Source organism: Hyaena hyaena, unplaced genomic scaffold (assembly GCF_003009895.1).
Source record: "Hyaena hyaena isolate Hyena2069 unplaced genomic scaffold, ASM300989v1 scaffold_546, whole genome shotgun sequence".
In the NCBI taxonomy this organism is placed as follows: domain Eukaryota; kingdom Metazoa; phylum Chordata; class Mammalia; order Carnivora; family Hyaenidae; genus Hyaena; species Hyaena hyaena.
The window spans coordinates 605384-625918 of record NW_024081179.1 but is presented as its reverse complement, the minus strand read 5'-3'; the positions used below and the strand labels follow the sequence as shown (position 1 = coordinate 625918).

The following is a 20535-nucleotide window of genomic DNA, read 5'->3' as shown; positions in this document are numbered from 1 at the left end:
AAACAGAAACCAAGGCAAGGAAATGCTCTCAACAATTTCTAGCGTGGTCCCTTCCATTTGCCTCAGGCGAGGACTGACAGGACCTCACACGTCCGGAAACCATTCTCTCTTTAGGCTGTGACTGCCAGTTTATTAAGACTGTACTTGATTTTAACTACTTTAAAATGGAAATTTCCAATTGAAAAATTGCAGTGTACCAACTTTATTTTAAAATATACACAGTGACTACTGGAGAAAGTATCCACAGTTATATCTAAACACTATAAAAACACTGAACGGTTTCTAAATGAGCAGCAAACTATTTAAAATCGTGCACGAAGTGTGCCACACAGGGGAGTGGCTCTTACCCGCTGTCCTTCACATCCAGGTTATCGAACATCTGGATCAGGGAGACGGCGACTTCGTATATGTCCTTAGTAATCACCGGCTCCTCCAGGACATGAAGAGAAAGCTGAACACAGGAAAAGGAAAGGCCGGAAGATCAGAACAGGATCACAAGGGGTTCTGGTGTCGGACAGGCAACTCTCTTTGGTGCATCAGTTTAACAAACACTCCAATAAAAGAGTATCACCTGCAGCCAATGTGTGAACACCTGCTAAGCATCAAGCTCTACTCAAGGTCCCAACACACACGGTACAGCCTAGTTCGTCCCGTCCCTGTCACCAGCCTTATTCATCCCCTGTCCCTGTCACCAGAGGGAGGATGCAGTCAGAGAAATGGAATGCCGGTCAGGAATCCAGCTTGAAGACAGACAGTAAGCTGCTCCAAACACTTCTGGAAGTCGGCGCCAGTGCCCCTCCCCCGCCAGGCGCCCACCCCCACAAGCCGAGATTTCAACACCATCAACGTCACAAGGACCGGGGTAGGTAACACCCTGTTACATCTGCCAACTTACAGGAAGAATATACCCAAGTCATCTATGTGCACAGGTCACTAGACTACAATTTTTTTCTTTCAAATATATGACTTGCAGATATTTTATTCTCATTTGTGGCTTCCTTTTACATTTTGGTAACTTTTTTAGCTTTTAAAAATCTTTTAGGGGCGCCTGGGTGGCTTAGTCGGTTAAGCATCCGACTTTCACTTAGGTCATGATCTCGCGGTTCGTGGGTTCGAGCCCCGCGTTGGGCTCTGTGCTGACTGCCAGCTCAGAGCCTGGAGCCAATTTCAGAGTCTGTATCTCCCTTTCTCTCTGACCCTCCCCTGCTCACGCTGTCTCTCTCTCTCTCTCTCTCTCTCCCCTAGAAATAAATGAAAATATATTTTTTAAAAAATCTTTTAAATTTTTTTTAATAATTTATTTTTTTTAATTTACATCCAAGTTAGTTGGCACAGAGTGCAACAATGATATCAGGAGTAGATTCCTTAATGCCCCTTCCCCATCTAGCCCATCCCCCCTCCCACACCCCCTCCAGCAACTCTGTTCTCCATATTTAAGAGTCTTATGTTTTGTCTCCCTTCCCTGTTTTTACATTATTTTTGCTTCCCTTCCCTTATGTTCATCTGTTTTGTATCTTAAATTCCCCATGCGTGAGGTCCTATGATATCTGTCTTTCTCTAATTTCCCTTAGCATGATACACCTCTAGTTCCGCCCACGTAGTTGCAAATGGCAAGACTTCATCCTTTTTGATGGCCGAGTACTACCCTATTGTATATACGTACAAAACTACGGGAGCGCAGCTAATTTAAAACTGCCCTTCAGGCACCTCTGCAGAATGAGGGGGGTCAACCACAGCAGCAACCCCGTGCCCCCCGGGAAGGTGGCATCACTGGTCTGAGCGGACAGCTTCACAGGACCAAGACCACCCTCTACGATATCCACCACGACAGCTATGGCATAAATTCCATAAAATCTATTTTGTAGCCATATGGGGTTTTTTTTGCACCCCCATATGGAAGAAGGCATTTTTTTGTGTATTTAAAAACCTTACTTATCAAATACTATGTTCAAAGCATTGCATTTAACTTTGTGAAAGACACATCAGAAGTCTACAGGTGATAAGCAGTTTGCCACAGATGCAAACTTTTTTTTTCCATTCTTAGAGTAAATTAAGTAAGCAGGTAATCATTTCTCATTATTATTACTACCCTACTAATGTAAGTACAACAAACTGACTTTTATTTCTTCACTAACTGTGAAGGAACATGCCTGATAAATCTGTTCTTGACGTTCTATCTTTACCTGAGACAATTTCCTACTTTATCCAAACAATAACCATAACAGAAATGTACAAAACAAAAATAGAAAGAAAGTAGAATTTTCACAAGCCCCATCAGCAGCATTCACACCCATCAGAACGGGTTTTCCACAAACAAAGCAGCCATGGAAAAGGCATGTCACCAACTCAGAAGTAGCTTCAGGCCCAGGAACGCTGTTCAGACCCCACACAAGATAGCGCCACGGCTGCGCCTTCCCCAGCAGGCTCCCCAGAGACAGCCCGGCGGCCTATGGGCCCGCGACCCCGGCTGCTCTCGTTCCGGCCCCGTGTGGGAGTCGAGGGGCGAACAGCAGATGGGGATTCGCCCTCCTGGTGGCACAGGGCGCTCGGGGCCACCAGGCTGCGTCACGCAGATGGCAGCTGCGACAAAACACGAAGCAGGGTGCCAAGGGCAGAAACGCGGAGGGAATTTATTCATGCGGCGGAAACAGAGGGATGCGCCCCCGCACTGAGGTGTCTCAGGCCCGTGCCACTGTCACCAGAAGGCCACCGGAGCCAGCTGCCAGCCCCACAAGCCACCGGGGCCCAGGCCAGCCAGGCCAGGAGTGGGGCAAGGGACATATCGCATGGGCACTGGGGTGGCAGGAAGCGAGCGATGCCCAAACAGCCAGGCCCCCGCCTGCGAGCAGAGTGGGCATTCCAACCTGTCTCACCCTCCTCACGGCCCCCTTGAAGTGGGTTAGTGCCCAACTGCGACAGGATTATAAAAGCCCTGCTCGGGGTGGAAGAGCATGGCCCAAAAGCTACAGCGGGAAGGGGGAAGGGGTGGTGGGGCCGCGCTCCACCTCAGCTCTACTTCCGGACTAAAGCTGCACATACTGGGAGTTCCCTCCACAGCCTTGTTTCTGAGACAAAGGTGAAAACAAAAAATGTTGAAAATAAATAATGAAAAGGACTCTTCAAAGGACGTTAAAAAGAACGGCCAGAGTTGGCAACAGAAAGACCACAAGGGCGACACCGACCCCAAGGGAAGGGGAACTTCCAAGAAAATCCAACGGGCCAACAGTGTCAAATACTACAGGGAGGTCACGGTAAGTTTCCGGCAGAGGACTCTCGATTTAAGGAAGTCACTGGTGATCCTGACAAATGCCATCTCGGAGCAGGGGCAGTGGGAGCCAGACCGCGGTGAGAAACACAGGGCCTAATGAGGGTGCTTTTTAAGATGAAACAGACTCAGTTCTGTTGAAATGGGGACAAGAAAGGGGCAGTGGAGGAGGTACTAATAAAGGTAAAGTGAGGACAGGGTCAGGGCGCCCAGGTGGCTCAGTCAGGTGAGTGGCCAACTTTGGCTCAGGTCATGATCTCACAATTCGAGTTCAGGCTCCACGTTGGGCTCTGCGCTCGGAGCCTGGAGCTGCTTCGGATTCTGTGTCTTCCTCTCTCTCCCCCTCCCCCGCTCACACTCTCTCAAAAATAAACATTACAAAATTAAAAAGAAAAGGCAAGGAGGGGGCAACAGTAAATCAGCAAAGGTCCCTAAGAAGGCGGGAAGGGAGAAAGGCTGGTGTCCACAGAAGGAAGGGTGCTTCTCCCTTGAACATGACCTCGTGTGCCCAGGCAATATGATGGGAGTAGTAATGACAATAAAATTGGAATTTTTAAAAGTTCTCTGACTCCAAATACTATATAGCAGAATCAATACAAAAAGCCATTTTTATAAGGCTTAAAATTAACATATTCATTCACTGAAGTATTTCCTGAGTACCTATTAAGTACCAAACGGGACAGTGGGTACGCAAATGCTAAAAACGGATATTCCCCAGCCTGGAGAGCATCAGCCACTGGTTGGGGAGGGGCCCTGGCCTCCCTGACCACACGGGGTCAAAGGGCAAATGCCCAGACCTGACTTGAATCCCAGCACGTCCATGAGCATCATCTACATGATCCCAACGCACACTGGCCAGATGAAGAGAGACCTGTAAGCCATCATTACTTTCACATTCCAAAATGGGCCAGAAAATCCAAAAATTTTTAATGCGATAAATAAGTACCCTCTCACCTGCCCCCATACAGGGGCTGCATTTAGTGACTTATTTCCAGACAGCAAAGGACGGACACGTCTCTCTGTACCGTGTTTACGTCTCACTGGCTTGGGAGGAGGGGAACAGGCAATGAGCAAAGAAGGAAACATGTAAAGTCTGGCAAAAACCTCTTGGCCAAGAGATCAAGGCCAACATCACCGGTGATGCGCCACACTGGTGGTCAGGCCATGACAGTACAGGACTTCACCCCGTGGTCTTCCTCCCCCACACCCGCAGCCCCAAGTCTACTCTGGAGAAAAACATCAAGAAAATTCTAACAGTGGGGAATCCTACAAAATACCTGACTGGTACTCCCACAAACTGTCAAGGTCATCAAAACTAAGAAACGTTTGAGAAACTGGCACAGGCCCAGAGAGACTTGCAGAGACACGATGACTCAAAGCAATGTGGGACCCTGAGACAGAGAAAGGAGATTAGGGAAAAACCAGTAAAATCCAAATAAATACACGTTTAGTTCTAATAACATACCAGTTAGTTTCTTACTTCTGACAGTTTTTTGTAAACGTGAACTGTAGCATCTAGGGGATACAGAGGGAGGTGTTCACTATGAAATTCTTTTAACTTACTTATTTTGTTTTATTTTTTTTTAAGTATTTTTATTTATTTCTAGGGGAGAGAGAGAGAGAGAGACAGCATGAGCAGGGCAGGGTCAGAGAGAGAGGGAGATACAGACTCTGAAACAGGCTCCAGGCTCTGAGCTGGCAGTCAGCACAGAGCCCGACGCGGAGCTCGAACCCACGAACCGCGAGATCATGACCTAAGCGAAAGTCGGACGCTTAACCGACTAAGCCACCCAGGCGCCCCTTGTTTTGTTTCTTTTAATACTGTCATTTACAAAGCTGGAAAAAAAGACATATTACATTTTAACGGCCATCACTGGCCTCCCTCCACAGTCTTCTTACATCAGGTGGAACCTAGCGGGCTGACTCACCATGGTCGAGGCTGCAGTTTACTTCCACATCACACGTTTGTAAGAAGAGTCAAACTCCCACACAGAGCAGGCTGGCACCGCCCATCAAAACTACGAGTACACGCACACTCTGACCCAGCAGTTCCACCTGCAGACACCATCTTCCAGAAGGCATAACCTACACAGGGGTCTTCAAGGGGGCAGCTGACTCCCCACAGACTGTCTGTCTGTCTGTCTGTCTGGAAACACTGTCGGTGGTCACAGTGGGGGGCCCACTTGCGGCTAGGGGACCAAGGTCAGAAACGCTGTTAAGCATCCTGCGGTGCATGCACGGGGCAGCCCCACCACAGTGTCAGTGGTGCTGAGGCGGACAGAGCCCAGCCTTTAGGACACCTTCGCCACAAGCACGGAGTTCTCCTCCCGCAGCCCTGGTTTTATAAGCCAAGCCCAGGGGCGCCCGGGGGCTCAGCCGGTGAAGCTCTGACTCTTGGCTTCAGCACAGGTCACGATCTCATGGTTCATGGGATCAAGCCCCATGCTGGGCTCCACCCAGTGCAGAGGCTGCTTGGGATTCTCTCTCTGGCCCACCTCCACTCAAAATAAATAAATAAAGTTAGAAAAGAAAAAGGCCAGAAACACCAGATATTAGTGAGATACAGAATGGCACATTCACACGAAAGAACAGAATGTAGTTCTAGAAAGAGAATGCCTAAGCTGCCCACAGACGAGAGAGGACATGGCAAGCAGAAGGTGGCACAGGGGCAGCGGCACACTCGTGCCTGTGCACACGGACGCTCCAAGTCACGGCAGGATCCCTAAGAAATCAGGAACAGAGGCTTCCTCTCGCAGGAGGAGGAAGGAGATGTCTATACCTGCTCATTGTACCTAGAAATGTACCACCCACAGGAAAATGATTTCAAGACAACTGCAACTCCTCAGAAGGCTGCTTTATCCCAGTCCTTCCCCATCACAGTACACTCGCCCTTCGTTGAGAGCACCACAGTTTCTAAGAAGCACTTTAATCAAAATAAAATTTTAAATAAAACCACCTCCCACTCTCAAGTGAATCTACAATTTTACAGCTGACCAAAATCTGATGTTTTCCTTTTCATCAACAAAGTGTGAAACCCATCCAGGATTTTCACAGGGACACACCATGGGTCTCTATGCCCACGGTCACAGCAGCGAACGCGGCGCGTCCCTGACCCGTCCTTCTCCAGCCCCACCCACGCCACCTCTCGGCTTGGGTTTCAAGCGCCAGTACGGCCTCACAGTCGCAGCTGACAGGTGCGGGTTTAATCTTACACAAGCACGTTCGCAGCCCAACGTACCCTGCCGTGGTGGATGTGCTCCAAATCGTCAAGATAATACTCTTCGATGGAATGGGGCTTTCCTTCCACTTCAAAAATGTACGCAGGGTTCATCTTGTTCTGGACAGGAACAGCAAAGTAATCTGCAAACTCTTTACAGTTGATGGTGGCCGACATTAGGATTACCTGCAGAAGAGAGACCATTAAAACAAACAGAATAGTGACAACCACCAAACGAAATAGTGTTAACATATCAAGCCCATCTTGTGTGTTAGTAATTTTCAAAACTTTAGTACAATGCACTGATTTCATCTGTAATGGAATACGAATTACTGCAGTTTAAAGAACGCTCAGAGACCATCAACTTTTCCTAAATCATGTTATCAAGTGAGAGACTACAGTAAAGCTGACCCACTTACCTAAAAGGAGACTTTGCCTCAGGAAACAAAAGTAAAACTGTCAGTTCCTACATGAGGTGTCACAGAAAAGCCAAGGAGCAGACATGTGAGCCGGAAAACCCCAGCTCGAAGCCAAGACTGTGGAGTCGTCCCAGGACCACAGCCGAGAGGAGCCAGCCTAGATGGGAGCAGGCCACGGAGGCTTGGGGACCCACCACAGGCGGTCAGTTGTGCCAGAAAGCACACACGGGACGGGCTCCCTGAGAGACCCCGCGCGAGAGCCAGGAGCAGCACCCCGAGCACATGAGACGAGGCAGCAGCGGCCCCAAGGACGTGTGCCACCCTCACATGAGTCTCCAAGATGCCCACCAGGGGAAGCACGACTCGGCGGGCTGCTGATGACCCAGTGAGTTACTGGGTCAACAGAATATGTGTACTTTCCCCTAACACGTTAGATCCAAATGGTAAAAGGCATACTAACCAGAACTCATTTTAAGATGATCTGCTTAACATTGGAAGGAAGCCTCTGAGAAGCCACATGGGTATAAGAGTGGCCCCCAAGGGATGCTCTCTGAATTGTCTTTGAAGGGACAGCGAGGCTGATGGCGTGCAGGGCCTCTGTTCATGCGGACACCAGACTGCTCAAGGCAACCAAGATTCCTCAGCCACCGGCCTCTCCTCCACACAGACAACTTGGCAGTCTGCCCGAGACACCAGGTGGGGCTGGCCTGAGTGCGGTCGGCCAGCAGTGACAGTGGGCCAGCACGTGTGGGGACGGCACAGAGCCAGGAACCGCTGAAGGTCCGTGCGGCAGAGGAAGGGGAGACCTTCAAGCCCACCTTCCCACACTCCCGAATCTAAGTCTGACAGCAACTCTCTTCTTAAAAAGTACTAAAAAAAGGGGCGCCTGGGTGGCTCAGTAGGTGAAGCATCCGACTTCGGCTCAGGTCATGATTTCATGGCTCGTGGGTTCGAGCCCCGCGTCGGGCTCTGTGCTGACAGCTCAGAGCCTGGAGCCTGCTTCAGATTCTGTGTCTCCCTCTCTCTCTGGCCCTCTCCTGCTCACGCTGTCTCTCTCTCTCTCTCTCAGAAATAAATAAAACATTTAAAAAAAATTTTTTTAAGTACTAAAAAAAGTATTTTGAGCATTTCAAAAAACTTAGTATAATGCCACCTGTAACTTGACTTCTTGTTTCTTGACCCAGAAAATATTTTGCTTCATAGATTTAACAAATGAAGAAAATATTGAAACTAACCAATGGTTTCCTCTATTTTTATAGTAGGAACCAAATTCCTGCCCACCATTGTCAGCAATGTGGTAGACTTTTCTTAAGTAGGCTTCGTGCCCAGCACAGAGTCCAACGTGGGGCTTGAACTCATGATCCTGAGATCAAGACCTGAGCTGAGATCAAGAGCTGGATGCTTAACCAACTGAGCCACCCAGGTGCCCCTATGGTAGACTTTTTAAAATCCACTCGTTCTCGTTCTCTTTACTACTGAAAACCAAAAACCAAAAACCAAAAAACCACATTAACTGGGGCGCCTGATAGCTCAGTCATTTAAGCATTTGACTCTTGGTTTTGGCTGAGGTTATGATCTTACGGTTCACAGGTTTGAGCCCCGCACTGGGCTCTGTGCAGATAGTGCAGACCTGCTTAGGATTCTCTCTCTGCCTCCTGCCCTCAGTCTCTCTCTCAAAATAAATAATAAAATAAATAAAACATGTAATCAAGTCAGGATCTAAGAGTAAAAAGTAAAAGCCTTTTTTTTTTTTAACGCTTATTTTTGAGAGACAATGAGGCAGAGCATGAGCAGGGGAGAGGCAGAGAGGGAGACACAGAATCCGAGGAAGGTTCCAGGCTCCAAGCTGTCAGCACGGAGCCCGACATGGGGTTTGAACCCACGGACTGTGAGGAGATCATGACCTGAGCCGAAGTCAAACATTCAACAAACTGAGCCACCCAGGCACCCCAAAATGAAAAATCTTAAAATGACAACAAAAGACGCCCCAATTTGTCAAACAGTCTTTAATGTCATCTTTAAGATTCCAAAAAGGAACAGAATGGCCAAATTCCTGCATTCAATTTATAATCGTTGTCAAGCGGTAACACCATCAACTGCAATTTTTAGTGTCTGTCTGACACCCACCAGGTGAGCCTTCTGAGGCCAACGGGCCCATCCTGGGAGCAGAGCCGGAAGAGGCCTCCCTGAGCAGATGAACAGATGGGAGGACTTGCAGATAACTGCTTTCCAACAGCAGCAAAGCCCCTCACCGCCCTTTCCACGGGAGGCCACACCCCAGCCACGGCCCCCTTCAGAAGCGGCTCCCCACACACCGCGGTGGCCTACGTCAAATCGCTAATTACTACAACCCTTTGCGAGCTCCATCGTGTTCACAAGTTCCTCCTCTTTGTTCACACGATGTAAACAGTGCTCACCGTCCCCACGGACTTCCAGTCAACTCAAGACCTAAGTCTCTACAACAGTAGCGCACAGAACTGTCCTCAAACCTTCCGTGTCCTCGGGGCGCCTGGGGGGCTCAGTTAAGCATCCGACTGTGGCTTAGGTCACGATCTCACGGTTCGTGGGCTTGAGCTCTGCACTGGGCTGGGCACTGACAGCTTGGAGCCTGCTTGGGACTCTCGGTCTCCCTCTCCCTCTATGCTCCTCCCTGACTCATGCTTTCTCTCACAAAAATAAATATACTTTACAAAAAAAAATTTAAAAAAAAAAAATTCAATTCCTCTTCTGGTGCTGTTTTTAGAACAAAGGTTCCAGATGTATTCACATACCTTCAAACTACAGTAATTATTCAACCAGATGCAGTGATCCAACACTCCGCATTTCATTAGCGTCAACTATCATTATGTCACTTTCTGCCCGGAGAAAGTTTTAGAATTTACTGCAACATAATAAACCAAAAAGGATTCCACACTCGTGTCCTAAGGGAACGCCCCGGTGCCAGCTTCCTGGCAAGATCTGGAGTAGGACACACGAGCACGTTAAGAGTCACTGCTTTCGACTGTTCCCATAAAAATAAACAAAACCAAACAATAAACCTTAGCCCTGAATATTTGTTATTCAGGAAATCAAATTTACCTTCACAAAACGCGAATTTGTTCTCAGAAGTTTGCGGACTACCAGCAGCAGGAAATCCATCTCCTCAGTTCGCTCGTGTACCTGCAAAATAAAAACGTGGGCAACTCACATGGCATCAAGCAACACATGTGACCACTCCACGTGCGGAGGGCAGCGGTTCTGAAAGTGCGCCCAGGAGACGGGGACAGGTCAGCGCTCTGCTAAATGCGCTTCCTCGGGACAGATGTCACTCCCAGTCAAGAGGAAGCCAGGCATGCTGGCCACAAACGAAAGGGCACAGGGGAGGCCGTGTGGGTCACTGTCCTCCTCGGTGCTTCTCTCTAGGGCTTTCCTGGCATCTGGGCAGAGAACTTGGCATCTTGGGTCCTGCCCATTCAATGCCCATGGTACCCCCAGTCACTAGGACCAGCGGAATCACCCCCATCCACTCCTAGCACATGGAAGCCACCAGACCAACTTGCTCTACTGTCCCTTGACACCCATACGCTCCCTGAGTCTCCAGCTACACTTACTGTAGCAAGTGAGTACAGGGCACAGGCTGAGGCCAACGTAGCCAGTCCATGACATGCACAGTCGTGGCTCCCAAGGGTGGGCTAGGCTTGGCTGTGGCACCGTTAGATCAGCCACAAGCAGGGCAAGCAGAGCGAGGCTAGGAGCTGAGGGCACTGGGGAGAGCCACAGACCCCGGGGTCGCCCTGGGGAGTCGGCTCAGAGCTCCAGCACAGTGAAAGCAGCCACCTCCCCACTGTCCCCGACGCCCCGTCCGCAGGCAGGCCGAGCCCCCAAGGACCCAGAGCTCCCTCAGCCTCCCCGCCCTGTCAGCCCCAGACTGGCTAGATAGCGGCGAACGGCTGGGTCACATGGGGCCGCTTTCCTACAAGAACTCGGTTACCGTGTCACTCAGCCAGGATGCCTTGATGCACAAGAGGACAGTAAGATTCGATTCTGGGACATTCTGCTGCCAACGTGGACAGATTGGCTGCTGAGCGTGAAAGAGGAAGCGCTCTTCCTCTTGGTGTAAAGGCCTACGTCATTTACTCTACAGCCACATCTGTCCCAGGTCCCACTCCTTGCTCACTGCCCGCTGGAGGTGAGGCTCAGGGAAGCAGGACAAGGAAAAGAAGAGAACAGCAGCTGAAAAGTATTTCACGTCCATGTAAGTGGCTGGGAATCCCAGGGACACCACTGTAAATCTAATCCTGATTTCGTTCTATCACTGGACTCCAGAAAACTTCCTCAACGCAAACATCCCGTGTCTTACTTGAGAAAGAAAAAGAAAGACTCTCGTCAGCCAAGAGCCCCCAAGTGACCTCTCCTCAGTGTTCAGCTTCCCACGACCACCACACCCTGACTCTATAGACCCAGCTTCTCCGCGGGTTCTCGAGCCCACCGGGCCTCCCCCCTGCCCTGAGGGCGCCCCAGTCCTCCCCCTGCCACCAGCCCTTCTCCGCAGCACGGAAACACACGCCTTCTCCTCCACGCGGGTCAGGCTCCCCGGGACAGTGGCTGAAGGCAGGAAGGAGGAGTCACGCCTTCACAACCTCTGCGCCGGACGAGGCCCGTGCTGGGAAAGCGCTTGTTGAAGGAATGGCTACCTGAAGCCACGTGAGCCAATAAGTTGAAAACGTTATCATCCCATTTTCCACAGCCTGGCCATCCTTAACCTTTGCTCTTAGATGGCCTCTGAAATTCAAATCATCCACATAAGAGGAACAGTATTGTTTATACACCTAGAATTTCAAGCACGTCCAACCCATTCTCTGCAGAGGCAGGTAATCATCAGCACCCATCCCGGGTGCGGGGGACAGGCAGGGTGACACGACAGCCTCCACGAGCCACGGCTCCCGGGCAGGGCAGTTGTTGCTGAGGGCAGCCAATGTCGCTCCACTCTCACGGCATGGCTCCAGGAAAGAACGAGCCTGTAACCCAGGAGGACAGGCGTGTCCTCACCACTCAGGGACGTGCGCATAAGCCCAGGCAGATGGTCAGAAAGACAGCGGACACCCAGAAAATAAGCGGGGACACCAGCAGCAGGGCTCCGGAGTGAACTGCCTAGGGCAACCCCACAAGGCCATCTGCTGTCTCGAGCCCATAGTATTCAGGCTCCAGTAAGTATTACGCACTGGGTAAGGGCACCTTCGGATACACTGCTCATGAACTTGCATTTCATCTATGCTCAAAAATAACAATCATAAAGAAAAACCCTGAGCCAGACTGTACGTCCTACGATTTTGTAAAGAACGAGAGACCATGTGCCTACCTTCCACTTTCCCAAACCACCCCCCACCCCAAATGCAGCACCACGTTTAGCTGCACACAAGCTGGCAACACACCTGCTCGGCCGCCCCTGCAGAACGGCGGCGTCCCGTTAACCATCACACTCCCGTCGACAGAGTGGAAGGCCCACCCTCCACAACTGCCCTGATGGTTTCATTTCAGTCTCAATCTCCAGCCCCATCTCCAACCTTCTACAAACCTAGCTCTTTGTCAATGTTTTTCACGCCTCCAGAAAGGCACAATCCCTGATGGGGTTTAAAACTCAAGACTGTGGGATGGAGGCATTTCCAAAACTCCTAGGAAAACTGAACACAACATCCTCCCGCCTCAAAAAACTCATTTAAAATATAAACAAAATCAATTAAATATTCTATCCTGAGAAAAAAGAAGGCTAAGACTGGCACAAAGACTCTTTACTAGAGCTTAAGAAAGGAGAATATATCAGTATCTTACATGTACTTTATTTTCTTGAAAATAAACCATTGTCCTCATTTCACTAAACGAAAAATAGCTACACACGATTAAAGCTCTTCTGTGTGTCTGACGGGACTAACACTCTAAACCAGGGGTTGGCAGACTTTTCCTGCACAAGGCAAGTGGTGCGGACGTCCAGCTTCACAAAGCGTGGTGTCTGCTGCCGCCATACATCTCTTCAGCACCCACAAACAAACAAGCAAAACTGTGTTCCAATAAAACTGTATTTACAAACACAGGTGCCAAATGTGGCCTGAGAGCTGGAGTCTGCCAACCCTGCTCTAATCAAGGAATCTGGGGGCACCTGGGGGACTCAGTTTGTTAAGCGTCCGACTTCGGCTCAGGTCATGATCTCACGGTTCATGGGTTTGAGCCCTGCACCGGGTTCTGTGCTGACAGCTCAGAGCCTGGAGCTTGTTTCAGGTTCTGTGTCTCCCTTGCTCTCTCTGCCCCTCCCCAACTTGTGCTCTGTCTCTCTCTGTCTCAAAAAAAAAAAAATTTAAAAAAAAAATCAAGGAGTCTGGTCAGTTCTCAACCCCCATGCCTGTGTTTTAGAACTAAGAGCAAAGAATGAAAACAAAATCAACATTCACAAACAGAATAAAGCACATACAGACCAACAGCACTTTATCACACTTTCCAAGCAGGGAACATTTACAGTAATTTGCACACTGTCTGTTCTCTAACAAAATAAGAACAGGAGCATAAGAGCAGAGCCGTGTGCAAGAAGTACGCACCTCATCAATGAAGACATGGGTGAATTCCATCAAACTCTTAGCACTGACTATTTTCTGAAGCAGGACACCCGTTGTCATATAAATTAACTTGGTGTCTTCTGTTGCTATTTTCTCTAACCCTACCTAAAGTAGAAGAGGGAAAGAAAAAAAAGAAAACTTTCAAGTTTAAACGGTTCGCATTTAACCACCAAAAAGGCCATGTCATTTTATACTGGAGGTAAGTAAGAAAGGGAATGAAAACTATAGGGTCTAAATTAAAACTGTCCTTCTCAGGCGACTGGGTAGCTCAGCTGGCTAAGCGTCGGACTCTTGGTTTCGGCTCTGGTGATGATCCACAGTTCGTGAATTTGAGCCCCATGCTGGGCTCTGTGCTGACGGTGCAGAGCCTGCTTGGGGGTCTGTCTCCCTCTCTCTCTGCACCTTTTTGCCTGCCTCTCTCTCTCTCTCTAAACTTTAAAAAAAACTTATCTTGTCATCGTGCCTGTACCATTTCTGTGTTGGGACCACAGGTATGAAGACACCTACTTACAGAGATAAAATTACAAAAACCAGGAGTCTCAGAATTCTCACCTCTTTCCTATTCAACTGAAAGAAACTGAAGTTCTTATCAAAAAATTCAGTTTCACTGTTTTTCAAACATTTTTATTTATTCTTAGAACGCATGTTTGGGGGGGGGAACGCGCAGAGCCCGACTTGGGCTTGATCCCAAAACCCTGGGATCATGATCGGAGCCAAAATCAAGAGTCAGACGTTCAACCAACCGAGCCACCCGGTGCCCCGTGTTTCACTGGTTTTTACATTACACCACAGTTCTGCCCTGTAAGCAACTGGTTTCATTTCAATTACCAGCAGAAAATAACCACATACTAATCCTCAACTTAGAAGAAACACTCCCGAGGAGAGAGGGGCTTGCTCCGGCCTCACCTGATAGCCCACCAGACCACCCAGCGTCCAGGCGCGCTCTTTGCTTATCCACCTGGCGATGCTGCTGGCCCCAATCTTCCGGGGCTGGGTGACCACAATGTTGCAGTAGGCAGAGCGCTGAACATAATGGTCCAGGATATACTGTGGCAGCTGAGTGCTTTTGCCACTACCCGTGGCACCATGGATGATCACCACGGAATTACTTTCTATCAGAGAAAGAACCTACAATTTAAGAAAAATTCTTCTGAGATTGCCACAAAGTTAACGATGACGTACAGTGTTATCTATAAACCGAAAACTTTATCTGGGGAGGATGTGCACAATTTATTTTCCTTTCATCTTTTAAAAGTTAAATTATTACCTAAGCATCTAACCATCACAAAAGGGCATGAAAGCGACAAATAGCTGCTACCCTGAAAATGGCCGTGACCGCTGTGAACAGGAAGAGCTCACGGCCCCAGAGGGCCAGGCCAAGGCAGCCACGGTGCCCCTCGGGCTCAGCGTCTTTGTGCAGAAATGAAAACGCTGATTTCTATAGCTCTTGCTAAGTCTAAATGTCTAGTATTTTTAAATTTTGTAATGAACCTTATGTAAGTCTCATAAGAAACACAAAAGCACTGCTACCATTACCCTCAAGTGGTTTTAAAATTTCATTTAAAATTCTGCAGATGCATTTTCAAATAATTAACTTCCACTGTTCCACTTCCATACTGTACAGAGCATTTTTAAAACTCCAATCCAATTCCTACCCACCACTCCCTGACTCCACCCTAAGCTTATCTAAACTCTTATCTCTCTAGCAATTGCCATGGTCAGGGAACACAAATTAATTTGAATACCGGTCTCCCAAAATTAATAAAGTATATACACTCTACAAAAGTTGCATGACTCACTAAAACAAAACAAAACTTAAATGTGGAACATTTGTGGTTTAGTTTTATCTGTAACTCATCTTTCTACTAATACATTATGTAAAGGTTTCAGTACACTTATTTCTAATGTGGCTTAATAACATGTAACGAATTAAAAGCGTGATCATCTGCTGCTATATCTGGCCCAGCACTGTTAATAAAATGATGTATCAATGATTAATCAAATCAGTTAACAGGCCAGTGGAATGCTAGAGAGAATGGTGGCCAGGCAGCATTATTACTTTGTAAGAAGACTCAGCAGCAAGTTTTCTCCAAGAAGCGGCTCTCCTGGGGACAGGTGTTTACTGACAGCTATCTCAGAAGGCAGGCTGAATGAAGTAAAGCACAGCCGAAAGGAAGACCATAGGCACAGTCATTACGTGGCCCAGGCCCAGGTGCCGCCACCGCCCCGGAGTCTGGCGCACACCACGTACACTTGCCTGGTGCCTCGTCACTTCCCGACCATAAACCGAAATGTTGGGCCTCAGACATTTATTTAAACAGCAAAAGTACACTATGACAAAAATAATTTTACCTCTTCCTTACATCGATTTACAGGCAAATCAGGATATTTGTAAGTTGTCTCTGGGATGCATTCCACATTGCTTAGTTTAGCCAAAGATGGCCTTGGACCTGTATTCAAAAAAAAAAAAAAAAAAAAAGCAATGCTATTACGTATTTGGGGGGATAAAAACAGTAAACAACCCAAAGTTAGGTCTAATGTATAAATACGGCATGTACATGTCCACACGCAAACGACAAAGTACATTCTTCAGGCTAACACTGCAAACAGGGTAACTAGAAAATTCCCTCAGTACCACAATGAATCATTTATACAAGCTGAGGACACTCTTAAGCCTCCATCAAAGCATCAACGTGGTAGGCTTAGCACCACCTTCTAAGACAAAAGACCTGCAAAGCACGTTGTGAAAATGGCAATGTGAAAATTAATAGAAGGGAACCTCGTTTAGAGCGGCACCACGAGGCGGCGGGCGCACGCTCAGGCCCACCACTCCTTGCCCACGCCGACCCAGCAGGAGGAGATGCACCTTGCTCACGGGTACTAGGGACCATCCGGGCAGAGGAGGGAAGATTTCCTCCTCCCCCAGCAACGGCCCAGCCAATGAGAGTCTGTCTCAGCTCAGCCAATGAGAAACCTCCATACCTTGAATTCCCAGTTTACTCCAATGGACTTCTCCTTTACAACAGACGCACTCTTCCCCTCCCCTCCCAAAAGAGCCTCCTGTCCTTTGTTCCCAGAACTTGCTTTTTTGGTTTTATGGTAGCTTGCTTGTCCTGGATTAAATGATCTGTTATTCCCAGATAAATCCATCTTTTTGCTGGTAACGTAACTGGCAATTTTCTTTTTATGGTTAACAGTACTAAAATGGTTAACTTAAAGAACAGACTTTTTCTGAAATTTCAATAGAACGCACCAATTTGTTAAGTGGCAGGTCCTTACTCTGACACCCAGGGGGGAGGACAACAAGCCCCCCTCGGGAACTACAGGTGTCCTGGGGAGGGCGGCCTGGCTCTGGTAAAGGTGCCGAGCGCAGCGCTCTGATCACTAACACCCCCCGTAAACACCTCCCCTCTTAGCGATGCTACACATTCTGGACCTCAGGTCATCACTTGACACAGTGACAAGTCACCAAAATTCACAGGATACAAACTTTTATGGGGAAATAAATTTTTACTTCCAAAACAAATGTTCAAGGCCCCTGCCCCTTCCTCGGTGTCTCTCCCCTGACGCCCCATCTCCCCTCCTTTTCCTCCCAGCCCTTCACTTCTCTGCCCCAACATCTCCTCACCCTGTGTCCCGCCATCGTCCCTTCCCACGTGATACACACGCTCTCAGTTTCATAACTAATCTAGTGATAATCAAAACAGAGCTCTCCTCCTATGTTTGAGTCAAAGTGTGTAGTACTTGTTCTGCACTTACAAACCGGTGCAGTCGGGCCTGCTACAGCCGCTCAGGGCAAAGGCAGCTTCTGTGTCGCCACAGCGCCCCTCCCAGGGTGCCCGGGGGGGGAGGGGGGCAAGGAAGACTCTCCAAGCCCCGCCCTCGACAGCAATCTTCCCTTTGGGGCACAAACAGCCTCCAACTCCCAGCACTGTCCTTCCTCGGTCCTGTCTCCCTTCCCTCTTGTCACTCCTCTCAGCTTTTACATTTGTTCTGTGTTTACTTCTGAGACAGAGAGAAAGAGAGAGAGCGCCCGCGTGTGCATGAGCGGGGGTGGGGCAGAGAGAAGGGGGGTGGAGAGGATCCAAAGCAGGCTCCACGCTGATGGCAGAGAGCCCGATGTGGGGCTCAAACCCAGGAACCACGAGATCATGACCTGAGCCAAAGTCGGATGCTTAACCGACTGAGCCCCCCAGGCGCCCCAGAAGCTCTCTCACTAAGGAGTCCTTGGAAGTAATTAACCATACTACCTGCCAAACGTTGAGTTGGAGCAAAATTCAATGTCTGGACAGTTCCTAATTTAAAAATGGTTCCAACATTAAATCACTTGGAACTCTGAATGGTGGCAGGGTACGCAGGCCAGCCCACAAATGAAGAACTGACATAAGATTTACCTAAATAGGGGAAAAATAAACACCTTCCCATGCTTGGTGTCAGTAGGTTTATCAATCAGTAACGGGCCTTTTTAACCTAACACAGGAGAGGGATGAGCGCCTTACGAGGCACTGCATGTCCACTGCAGGAGGCAAGAACCAGCAGTGGGAAGAGAGAAGTGGGGAGTGAGAAGCGCAGGGCCTCAGAAACACGAAACGGCAGTTTGCCAAGCGACTTTAAAACGCGGTTCAGCGTGCTGCTGACCGAACCATTATTTTGACAACACTGATATGACTCACAGTCCTTGATTACATGCATTTTGAAGGTTGCTACTTAAAGAGAAATTTATGAGAAGTGAATTCTGAAAGTCTTGACTCTGCTGTGTAAACCCTAGCCCGTCCTCCACAGAGCACAAACACAGCTGGACGTTTCTAGGCCACTGGCTGAAGCACACGCAGCACTCGCCCCCACGCTCACCGCCACGGGGGGCAGGAGACGGACAGGGAGATGCTCGCGGCCACAGGTCTCTCATCCACACATCAGCGAAAAGGGAGGTGAGCAGGAAAAGCATTATGCTTAAGCTCTAGGAAAAGAAAATGGATAATTTAGGGCAAATCAGCAAACTACACTGGACAAAGTAGAATCCAAAAGTGCCATGAGAAATACCTCAACCTCCTAATTCGCTATTTTCATTTCATGTTATCTTTTGACCTTAAGTTATTAACATTATTTTTACATGAACTGGAAAACAACTAGAAACCATAAAATTGCTATTTTTCTCTTCACTAAGCCACATCGCTCCAAGCTACGGCTTCCACGGTCACATCTCCTAGTGACTATGACGCACCCGGCCCATCTAAGAGCCCTGTGATCGATCACACAGGGCCCGCCAGGATGGTCTCCCCATCGCAAGGCCTTTGACTCAATCACAACAGCAATGATCCTCTTCCCCTGTGAGCTACCACAGTCACAGGCTCTGGGGACTTGGATCGGACCTCTTCGGGGGCTACGACCCCGCCCACAGCTGCCCGCGCCCAGGGTGGCCCGCGCCACTCTCGGTTCTCCAGCAATGACACTTGTGCCAGGTCTGGCGCCCCAGGCTTCCCCCGCCACAGACCCTCTGCACGCATTCCCGCCACCCGGTCCCCACGCTGCCCAGGTGATGTCCATCGTCTGGCAGCTCCAAGATCAACTGCTACTCTCCTGATGTCCCAGCCCGAGTCAGAAACCCTGGCCTCAGGCCCCCATACGGCTGCCTTTCCGAGTGTCTGTCTCCAAAGCATGGACGTGTGACTATGTGAGTGAACTAGCGTCTCTCGGACATGAGGGACCGGGCCTCACTCCCCCTCCACATTCCCACGTTCCCACGGCCTGCCATGGCCTGCCATGCACCTTGATAAATACCGGCTGCTGAGTGAATCCTCAGAATGCAGCCAGAGCTGTAGTGTGTGTAACTGCCTGGTGAAAAGCTCTAAATATATTATGATGCCAGGAACAGAGAAAGCAAAGAGCAGTTCCAAATCTTAATTCAAATCAAAAGTTACTAGAGCTGACGCCCCCAACTGCAGGCATTCACCTGTAACCTCGCTGCTTTCCCACGGCGCCAACCCCGGCAGCACGCTCCGGGACCGGCAGGTGGCACGGCCCAGGGTCAGCAGAGGGGAGGAGCAAGGATCACATCGCACAGCCTTCTGAAAACGCACGTGCCTCTACACGCAGAAGTACAAGACGGGGTGTGTGTGCACAGTAACACACGCAGCTCCTCCTTGCTCTCCTGGAGCCGCGCTGCGCTCCGCTCTGCAGACGACACGGCCCATCCCCAGTCCACTGACATTCGAGACACCTCCAAGCCTTCCCACCGACCAGCAACGAAGCCACCAGCGCTCGGCCACGTACAGCACCAGACTTTCAGCAGAGCTACAAACTGGATTAAGGGGCACACACATTTTGAACTATCACTTCTGGTGATAAAGTACCAGACTGTTCGGACAAATATTCCTCTGAGGGCACTGAAGACAGTAGTCGAAATACACAACCAGCGCCTAGTGAGGAAACACCGGGCCAAAGCCTGCAGTGAGGCAGGAGAACAGAGATGAAGGCACAGAACACCATGCGCTTTTGCTTTAAGGTGAAACACAAACCATTAGAAATTAACCTGAATAAGGGCGCCTGGGTGGCTCAGTCCACTAAGCGTCCAACTTCGGCTCAGATCATGATCTCACAGTTTGTAGGTTCAAGCCCTGCGCCCTCTCTCTCTGCCTCTCCCCTGCTCATGCTGTGTCACTCTCTCTCAAAAATAAATAAACATTAAAAAAAATTTTTTTAAAGAAAAAGAAATTAACCTGAATATAGTGCAGGGACCCAGACAATGAGAAAAAAGCACTAAATGACACAGTGTGATAGGGCGCCTGGGTGCTTAAGCGTCTGATTCTTGGTTTCAACTCAGGTCATGATCTCGCGGTTCGTGGGTTCGAGCCCAATGTCAGGCTCCGTGATGACAGCCTACTTGGGATTTTCTCCCTCTCTCTCTGCCCCTTCCCAGCTCATATGCAGTGCACATGCTCTCTCTCTCAAAATGAACTTTTTTAAAAAATGAAAAAAGTAAGTGATTGATTTACAGTCCAACATATACTCAAAAAAGCATCTCGAATTAACAAGCAACACAGAGTCTCTGTT

At 49.0% G+C, this 20535-nt stretch overlaps 1 protein-coding gene across 1 annotated transcript in view; it reads right to left on the bottom strand.

Moving 5' to 3' along the window:
- TDRD9 (tudor domain containing 9) overlaps positions 1 to 20535 on the bottom strand; it is a 104912-nt gene that overhangs the window by 67646 nt on the left and 16731 nt on the right. Inside the window, exons 3-8 of the mRNA XM_039255783.1 lie at positions 15838 to 15935; positions 14392 to 14613; positions 13468 to 13590; positions 9980 to 10060; positions 6504 to 6668; positions 348 to 451 (exon numbers count right to left, since the gene is read on the bottom strand). Coding sequence (XP_039111714.1) covers positions 348 to 451; positions 6504 to 6668; positions 9980 to 10060; positions 13468 to 13590; positions 14392 to 14613; positions 15838 to 15935 — 793 coding nt within the window. The remainder of the gene's footprint in view (positions 1 to 347; positions 452 to 6503; positions 6669 to 9979; positions 10061 to 13467; positions 13591 to 14391; positions 14614 to 15837; positions 15936 to 20535) is intronic.